Consider the following 9,994-nt stretch of genomic DNA (forward strand, 5'->3'; position numbering starts at 1 on the left):
AAGTATCAAGCAAACAACACAGACATAACCATAAGGGGCCTTCTCTATGTAATCAATATCATTAACCTTAATCTACCACAATCACTGTCACTAGAACATGAAATGCATGAGAAGTGGCCGCTTCCTCCAGGTGTTGTTTTTCCCTCATGCTTCCTTACCAAAAGCACCCATAAAACAGCATTTGCAAAGTCACCTGGAAAGCAATTCCTAGCTGCTCAAGGACACCTAAAGCCAAGAAGCAAGACCAGCAAAGAAGGAATGCCCACCATTCAAGATGACTTTTTACAAATAAAAGGCAGATTAAATTCACTGAGCTGGCATCAGGAAGGATGAGTTCCAGGTAGTCTTTGGGAAAAGAGCAAAGCAAATATCAAGATAGGTGGTCTGGAACATGACCAGGGTGCAGTTGGACAAGGTATAAAAATAAAACTGCGCGACATAGTTAAACTTGAATCCAGAACAAACGTAGTGCTATCTGGTAAAGGAGAATCCAACAATTACAATAATTATTTAATGTTAGTAACTGAAAAACAAATCAATGCCAATGACACTGGTCAATATTCTAGCTGTGAGATCATTTACAATTAAAAAAATTCTAAGTCACTCATAGATTTGGAAATTAATATCAAACCATGAATTGGAAACTATACTAGTTCATTTGAAGCACATTTTTCTCACTAGAAACCCATCCACTCCATGATCCTGCATGAGAAACAAAAGAAAGAACAGCTGCCTTTACAGTTACCTAAATGACCTCATTCGAGTAGGATTATAGAACACTCAAGAATTTAAAAAAAATAGCTTTTCAAATCTAAAATGACTCTTTTGATAGACTCATTCCCAAAATAATACCTGAACTTTGTTTGTATATCATGTTTTCAAGTCAATCAAAATTTAGAAATGTAATTTTGTTTACTTCCTTGACTTGGAAAGCCAGGAAAGGGGAGAGGGGGCCAAAAGCATCTTTCTTGCATTACACAAATGTAAAACCTGGTTACAAAAGTCATATTTAGAAACATATTTTCTCACATATTATTGGTTCCTCAGGATCTCCGAAACAGAAAAGCACAGGTTATGTAATTTATGCCACTACTTATCGGAATAAATCATGACTGAGAAAAAGCATGGTGTCCTGAAAAAAGCCAGAGTCTGAAAGATCCTCCCACTTATTAGTTGTGTGGCCTGGGCAACATCACTTCACCTCTGTGATCCTCATTCATAAAATAGATGTAATATCTGCTTAACAGAGATAATACAGTCTCTCTGAAATGCCTACCATAGAAAGCTGACCCAAGGCTGCAACACAATAAATGAAAGCTATTGTTACTCTCAGGCAGGGCCTTAGCCATGTGGTTATTTGCAAAGGAAAAAAAAAAGAGAGAGAGAGAGTTCTTTTTGGTTTCTCTGATGCCTCCAAGATAATTCTGAACTCCTTAGCAAGGAACACAAACCCTAGGAAAATCTGTTCTTTGTTTACCTCTAGAGCTTCACATCTTATCTTACCTCTTACTTCCTCACTCCACCAGGTTCCCAGGGTTCCTACCATCCTGAACCACTTGCTGTTCCTGCAACTCAAACAATTCTCTCTACCCTCTATTGGCTTTCCAGTAAGCTGCTCCCTCTGCTTGGTGGCATTCTCTTTTTCTTAGCCTTGGACCTCACCAATAATAATAATAATAATAATAATAATTTAAAAAATAAATAAAAATCCATATGCCTTGTATAATGTTCTTCAGGAATCAATCCAAGAAAGCTCTCTGGGCTGTTTGATTCTTCTAAGTAAATCCACTATTTACCTCTAGTATAGTAGCACTCAATGCACTGTAGCATCCACATCTATATTCTAGCCTATCTCCTCTAGCAAACTGAATTCTTAGGAGCAGCATTGGTTTGTCTTTCTTCATCCCAAATCTTAACTGGCTGGCTCCTTGCCCACAAAATTGGCCTTCAACAAATATTTGTTATCCAGTAAGTGGACTTTAAAGTCAGAGAGGCCTGGGTCTAAATTCTGCCTCATAGTGCTATGTTATCTTGGATGAGCTATCATTCCTAAGTGTCAGTTTCTCCATCTACAGGATGAGAAGGGAAATATCAACTTCCTTTCAGTTTAGATTAAATAATAAAATGTAGATGAAAGGGCTTGGAACAAAGTAAATGTAGAAGAAATGATTAGCAGTGAAGGTTTTTCCACGATACTATAAGCCCTTGATGACCAAGACCATACTACAGACACTCAGTAATATGTTTGGTGAATAATCTACAGCCTCTTCCTTTAGGGTGTGTGATGAGAATATTGAGATAGGCTAATCAATACTCAGTTCAATAGGCATTTATCAAGTGTTCCCATATGTAAGGTACTGTCCTGATTGCTAAGAGGGTGGTATCCAAAAGCGGAAAAGATAAAAATTTTGTCAAGAGGTAAAAATCTAGTAGAAGATATGAGACATGAGAACAAATAATTGGAATTCAAAGAAGAGACTAGAATTCAAAGGAAAGCCACCAGACCTAGATGGTTTCTTTCTCTCACAAATATGAACCAAGCAATGGTGGCTTGTACCTGAGACTGGAGCAATCAGTCTGGTCTTCATGTAGAGAGACTGGATCTTCGTCACACCTGGAGAGCGGGAAGAAAAATCACATCAGATCCAATTGTCTGCTATAGCAGTAGCAGCAATAATCTAGAATTGTCTCAAGATTACCATGGAAAACTAAAAGATGAAACACTCCCTATCATTCTCTCCCAAATAAGTTCTGATTCCTATGTCTCCCAGTTTATGATGCAAATGTTGTCATATCATGTGAGCTTAAAAGCTCAGAGCCAGATGTGACTCTCCTTTTTGCCTCCACTGTCCTGTGTCACCTAAACTAACAAGGACCTAAGCGTTCACAGCACTTGAGGGGACATTGGACACCAATACTGGTAGCCTGTAGTTGGCTCAAAAGAGATTCCATTACATGCCTCTTTGCATTTTTTCTGCTTCAGGCAGTCCCAAACCAAACCAGCCTCCATTTAGTTTACTCTATTGGTCTCAGATTTTCTTGATCTTGTGAAAAGGAAGGGGTTCCTTTTCATAAAACTTCCGGATTAACTGCATGAAAAATTCTTGTCTCTTCCATATTGAAAAATCTCCAGTGCTCCATCCTGCCTAGAGGAACCAGGAGTAGGACCATCCTTTCGCTCTACTGTATAGGATGAAGCCTTTGTTCCTGTTCCCAACCATTCCCACCCAGCCCCATTCAAGCCTGGAATACTTTTTCCATCTTCAACTCCTACTCATCCTTCACTGCCCAAGTCACGTTTCCCCAGCTCTGTACCTTCCCAGCCAAGGTCGCCCATGTGCCATGTTCTCAGTCATGTGCTATGATGGTTAATATTGAGTATTAATTTGATTGAAAGATGCCAAGTGTCGTTCCTGGGTGTGTCTGTGAGGGTGTTTCCAAAGGAGATTAACATTTGAGTCAGTGGGCTGGGAGAGGCAGACACACTCTCAATCTGGGTAGGCACCATCTAATCAGCTACCAATGCGGCTAGAATAAAGCAGGCAGAAGAAGCTGGAAAGAACAGACTTGCTGAGCCATCTGGCCTTCATCTTCCTCTTGTGCTGGATGCTTCCAGCCTTTGAACATCAGACTCTAAGTTATTCAGCTTTTGGACTCTCGGACTTACACCAGTGATTTGCCAGGGGCTCTTGTGCCTTTGGCCACAGACTGAAGGCTGCACTGTTGGCTTCCCTACTTTTGAGGTTTTGGGACTCAAACTAGCTTCCTTGATCCTCAGCTTGCAGACGGACTATTGTGGGACTTCACCTTGTGATCATGTGAGTCCACTCTCCTACTAAACTCCCCTTCGAACATACATATATCCTATTAATTCTGTCTCTTTAGAGAACCCTGACTAATACACATGCCAAGTTCCTACTTTAACCTTAATTCATAAACATTTACTCTTCATTCTGAGGTTTTGGTAAACAACTATATCGCACCACACATCACTTTGTAATCCTTTGTACCACTGAGATCTTTTTGATTAGTTATTAATTCCATGAGTAGAAATAACTGTAATTTATTTTCTAGATATATTGCCACAGTGCCAGAGTACCCCAGAGACAGTCAAAAATACTTGAATTGAAATATTAACTTTGTTCCCTAAGAGGTCTTGTCTCTGAAATAATTTAACCAGCATTTATTGAGTATTTACTGAATCCAGGCACTGCATTAGACATTGGAACTGTGCTTCGCAAACTCTCAGGGTTTAGGACAGACCAGTTTGTTTTTTATTTTCACACCACTGTGGACAAACACTTTGGTAAAAATGTCACAGCAATGTCAAATTCCTATTAAAGTTATGAGATACTTACTCCCTATTTCTGTTTTTTTTTTCTTGTCTCAGACACGTTTTAAACAATTTGGAGACTCACATTTTATGTAGCACTGCTTCTAAAGGACACAGAATTTGAAAAAGATCTGAATCCTGCCCTAAGAAATTCACAATGTAATCAGCAGACAAAAATAAAGCAAACAAATGCCTGCATACATAAATATAACCATAATATACTGTTTATACTATATGAAATAATTTAACATTTTAAAGTATTCTTTACTGGCAATGGTGTATAATTAACCCACAGAATGAATCCAGTCCTCTTCCCTTAAAATCTTTAATTTATAGTTTTGTAGTGAGTTAAACAAAGGCCACCCACAGACTCTAACCCTTTTTACTTACTGAAATATTTTGTTACCTCTGGCAATTAAAAAAATTGGTTTCCCTGGTGCAGTGTCTCACATTTGTAATCCCAGAACTCTGGGAGGCCAAGGTGGGCCTGAGTTGGAAGTTCAAGACCAGCCTGGCCAACATGGTAAAACCCCGTCTCTACTAAAAATACAAAAATTAGCTGGGTGTGGTGGCACACACCTGTAGTCTCAGCTACTCAGGAGGCTGAGGCAGGAGAATCACTTGAACTTGGGAGGTGGAGGCTGTAGTGAGCCGGGATCACACCACTGCACTCTAGCCTGGGCAACAGAGTGAGACTCTGTCTCATAAAAAAAAATGCTGCTTTGACTAGAATAAACCAATCTTCTTTACTTTCTTGCCAATAGTCCACTCTGTCCATCTCAGGGAAAACAAATCCCCAAGTACTGCTTTGTTCCCCTTCATTAGCAGCATTCAGCAAATAGATCACCTGGGCTTTGTAATGTGGATAAAAATGTTTTTCAATAGCAAAGTAGCAACATCAATGAAGAACAAAAATCTAGAATTGTTTCTTTCAAAGATCTAGGGCTTAAGCAGAGCTTTGGAGCTTCAATTCTGGAGCTCAACAATACCTATTGTTTGGGGATTTGGCAAGAACTTATTTTTCCCCCTCATTTGATTTATTAATCTTTCTCCTCAAAGTACAATCAGTTAAAAATGGAAACTTGGCACCAAAACATACAAAGTTGGAGAAGATTCTGAAGTATGAAGCTGGAGCTGATTAGTTGATCCAATATTCATGTCTACTAAACAACTCCAGTTGCCACTCAAAGAACACAATTCCAAGCTCACAGAGCAACTGAAATAGAGCTACCTCCTGGCTTACATGGCACATGTTTACAACCTCTTTTAGTTCATTTGAGTTCTCATTTACCTTGGTAAAGACCATCAACTTCTATTCAATTAATAAATCATTTCTGTCCTTTCCCTGAAACCCCTTATTTCTTTGTGAAATGCTCAGGGTTGCTACTTTTCTTCCTATTTGAACTTTTGCTCCCTCAATCAGCCACAAACAAGAAAAAGTTGTGTGGTACTTCACAGCTCACCTGCTCTTTCACATAATCTCAATCCAGCCTGAGAATGCTCCAAGGTAGGAATTACCTTTGCACCTGGGCTAAGTTGTAAGTCAAGATCCCAAGGCCTCAATCGGTGAAGCCTGGATTGTTTCTGCTCCACCACATTAAGCCCAAAAAGCAAGAACCAAATACTCTCTTCAGTCTATATGCCAGAGGATCACAAGAGACAGGGCATGACATTTCTTAGAATAATGGTGGTGAAAGAAATACCCACAAGAAGTTCTCTTTGCTGCCTAAAACAGAAGAGAGGCCTCAGACTGACTGTTAGATAAAATGTAGTTGTGCTATAAAGATATTTACGCTTGCCCTATAGTACCATGTTCCCTGAAGGCAAAGTTGCAGAGGTACAGCCTCCTGTGGGGTTTCTCAAAATGTGGCCCCTTGCATTAGCGCTACCTGAAGTACCTGGTCAAAACAGAAGTCTCCAGCCCCACTACATCAACTCTCTGAGGGCAGAGCCCAGGAATGTGGATTTTTAAAACAGACTGCCTACCTATAGAACTACTATGTTTCTAAACATTTAACACTGACCTAAAGGTTTCCAAACCCCAAAACAGCACTGTCCTGACACCAATACAATCACCCATTCTGGGTTCCCACTTTGAGATAAAACCTGGGAGACTGCAATTTTCACAAGCTGCAGTCCCCTTCCCCAGTTGATATTGATGATCAGTTAGCTTTGAGAACCACTGGTTTGAATGATAACTAATCAGAATTATTGCAGGCTTCATTTAAAATAGCAAGTTAGCTGGGGCAATGTCACAATTGACCATGGAAAAATATTAGATGAAAAGGTGCCACAGATAGGGAAGAAAAGGCCAAAGCCATTATGATGAAAACATTGGGGTGGAAAAAGAAATTGAATTTGTCTAGAGCTGCATAGATAGTGCCAGGCCTGGGAAAAACCAAGAAGAAAATAAAATCTGTCCTTGAGTCCCTCCCAATTTCCCTTTCCCCTTGACTCTTCTAAGACTCCCAGCTGGCCAAGCATAACCATAACCATAACAGGTTAGAAAATAGGTTAGGTAAAATAATTCATATTAAAGTATTCATGACAATTTGAATCCACTTCCCAAGGGCACAAACTTTTTAATTTCCAATTTAATAAGGGTCACTACCAGAGGCCTTCATCCAAAGAAATCATCTCTAGGTGAAATTTCAGGCATCGAAGAAAATAAGTGGGTGTGAGTAGAAGGACGTAGGAATGGGGTGGGGACAGGAGGCAGAGGAGCTCTTCTTGTATCCAGAACATAAAGGGGAGAAAAGTCCCTCCTCCATGTAGGCCAAGACCACACCCAAACATTTCCTGAGAACCTGCTATGTCTATGTCTCAGGATATAGCACCTTGGTCCTGAGGGCTATGGGGTCATGCCCAGAGAAGCATGGGATATGGGTCATATTACTGAGGTGAGGGGAAAATGTTATTGTGGACAATGACTAGTTTTAAACAGTCCTAGTCAATGATGTGTTATACCTATGAAGCTTTTGGTATGTTCTCAATAGGCTCCTTAGATTTTTATATTAGCCAGATGGCATACCAATTATCTCTCAGTGCCTTTTAAAATAAATCACTGTCACTCCTCTGAAAGTAAAAACATGATCTTATGCAATCAGAACTCCCTGGGGAGTGTCCAAAGACAAGGCATCAGGCTCTCCCCAGCATTTAACCATGAAACCTCTACAGAAAAAAAAAAAAAAAAAGTCCATGTGAAATCTGGAGCTAAGTGTCTCCATTTTGAACCTGCCGTGCCTGTGGCTGACCGAGGATTTGGCCACACCGGGCTCCTGAGAATCGGGGCCAGAAAGCACTTAGTACTTTAAGCACAGCAAAGGGAGGAGAGCAGTACCTGTGCACCTGGAGCAGGAAGTCCAGGCCTCATCTTCGGCCTGCAGATGCACACTTTGGCACACCTCTCTCCCCTTCTCTCAGGCCTTTAGAAAAGCAACATTTCAGCACAGGTTACCAAGCAATCTTATAAACAGAATGTGGGTCCAAATGAGTATTTTACATTGCTTCTTCTAAAGTCAATCCTGTTTTTTTTTTTTAAGTGACTCCACTTAAGTCTGCTCAAAACTGGACACTAAAGGAGCAGCACAGCAAAAGAGAGAAACAAAAGAATGTGGAAAACAAGAGGGCCTAGGAAGCACTGTAAACCCTATCCCTCCCTCACCAAGTCATTGTGATAGTGGCAGGACTTGGAAGCCAAAAGCAAAACATTTATTTGCTTTTTAGGGAATTTTAGCAAACAGCTCCCCAGTTAGTTAGGCCTTCTATCTCAAACTCATAACATTTTTTAAATGTAGTTGAGGATACAACTTTACACATGCCTTTTTCCTGAAAAGATGTTTAGAGTGGCTTCTACAAAGGTCCCGGAAGTAAACATCATGAATTAGCCTAGAGAAAGAATGCTAGATGAAGTACATATTCATATATATATGTATATATAAATTACATACAGTATTAGCAAAATACACTACCTGTTAATTTTTAACAAATATAGTATAATATTAGGAAAACATATTAAGGAAGGGATGTCAAAAATTAAAACTATAGCATATAAATATCTTTAAAAAAATACTGTGCTTGCTGGCACGCTCCTTCATTTACACTCCTTCATTCCATGTTTGAAGGGTGTTAGTTGCCCTAATCAACAGCTTTAACCATAGGACCAGGTGACTCATTCGTCCCATAGTCACATCTCTGTAGTCAGAAGACAAAAATGACAAAGGGCATGCACAAAAAGTTTACTCTGATATGCCTTAAAAATCTGTAGACAAGAGAGGGCCAAGATAAGTTTAGCCTGTTTACCACATGCTGGAATTCAGCTCATTTCACATCTATCTTCTATTGCTGTAAATGTATATAGTGTGCACTCCATGAAAACTGACACCAATGTTGGCAAAATACAACAAAGCTTCCTAACACATCAAATGGATTTTTAAAAATCTGAGCTCCAAGAACACATATCTTGGAGCACTGAGCTCCTGCAAGCAATCAGCTGGTTTTAATTTCTCTCCCGCAGCTGCTAAAATGCTGGTTTCAACCTGTAAAGATTTCTGGGCCCCACCAGTCAGCACGTCTCACGGTCTTCACAGCCCCAGATTCCGGGAGACAATGCATCTAAAACGAACAGCGGCTGGGAACGGTGGAGGATACCTTCACGATAGTTGCTTCCAGAGAAAGGCATGCAAGTCTAATTTTAATGGTAAGAATCACTTACTCTGTTACAGTGGTGCTGCTGAAGGAATTATCCTGAAGGCTGAAACAGAAACAAGAAAACATCAGCCAAGTCTGGCCGGGGAGCCGTCTCCCTGATTGCTCTCCGGGAGTTAGAGCACATACACAAACATGGCATTGCAAGGCAAGTCTCCGGGCTCGCCCGGCACGCTCGCTCTACCTTGGGCTGCTGTCTGCACATGCTCGTAACGACACCCCCAGCAGGGGCCCAGCGGCACGGGCGAACCACAAAGCCCGGCAGCCCGCGAGGCTGCGGGGACAGAGCTGGGCGGGGCGCGGCGGCGGGGCTGGGACCCCGGGATCCAGCGAGGAGCACCTGGAGAGTTACCGCACGACCCCGACCTCGCCAGCCCAGGCGCCGCGTTTAATCTTGGGCTCTTTGTGCCAGCCACCCCCCGAGGCTGGCAATGAGAATGCCCCAGTGTTTCTGCCGAAGTGCTGAAATACCCGGGAGACTTGCTTTCTTCCACATGTCTCCTACCAATTTTACAGAGCTCACCCCAACCCCCACACTCCCACCCCACCCCCAGGGATGGAGGCTCGCAGAGATTCATCCATCGTTCAGAAAAAGTCAGGAGAGAACAAGAAGGGGGAGGGGGATATTGCTGCTGTTTGGTGTTTTATTTTGTGTATGTTTTTTGTTGCCTAGGAAAAAGAATAGGCTCTAAAGCAGGGCTAGCTGCATCACACCTGATCTGTCTAGAGCGCTCTTATTTCAGTCCCAGAGAGGAAGCGCCCAGCCCCTGACTACAGAGCTGTGAATGAACCCACGCAGGGCGAGTGGAGAATTTATTCCAGGGGTTAGCTGGTGATTAGGACACCGTGCAAGAGGTGGGGCTTGCTATGCCTAGAGCAGCCCGCTTGAGCTCGGCTCCCTAGCTAGCACCTTTACAAAGGATGGAGAGACGGGAATCCGCAAACGCTATTCCT

At 41.6% G+C, this 9,994-nt stretch overlaps 1 protein-coding gene across 5 annotated transcripts in view; it reads right to left on the bottom strand.

Moving 5' to 3' along the window:
- FAM13C (family with sequence similarity 13 member C) overlaps positions 1-9,558 on the bottom strand; it is a 117,804-nt gene extending 108,246 nt beyond the window's left edge. For 2 of the 5 annotated variants that reach the window (XM_055092820.2, XM_008974649.4), the window contains exons 1-3: positions 9,225-9,558; positions 9,048-9,086; positions 2,558-2,614 (exon numbers count right to left, since the gene is read on the bottom strand). Coding sequence is in view for 2 of the 5 variants with exons in the window: in XM_008974647.4 (XP_008972895.2) it covers positions 2,558-2,614; positions 9,048-9,109 (119 nt within the window). In the remaining 3 variants the exon portion in view is untranslated. The other 3 variants (XM_008974647.4, XM_003821174.5, XM_034930601.3) reach the window with 2 other exon arrangements.
- Positions 9,559-9,994: the final 436 nt, after the last annotated feature.

This window comes from Pan paniscus, chromosome 8 (assembly GCF_029289425.2).
Source record: "Pan paniscus chromosome 8, NHGRI_mPanPan1-v2.0_pri, whole genome shotgun sequence".
NCBI lineage: Eukaryota > Metazoa > Chordata > Mammalia > Primates > Hominidae > Pan > Pan paniscus.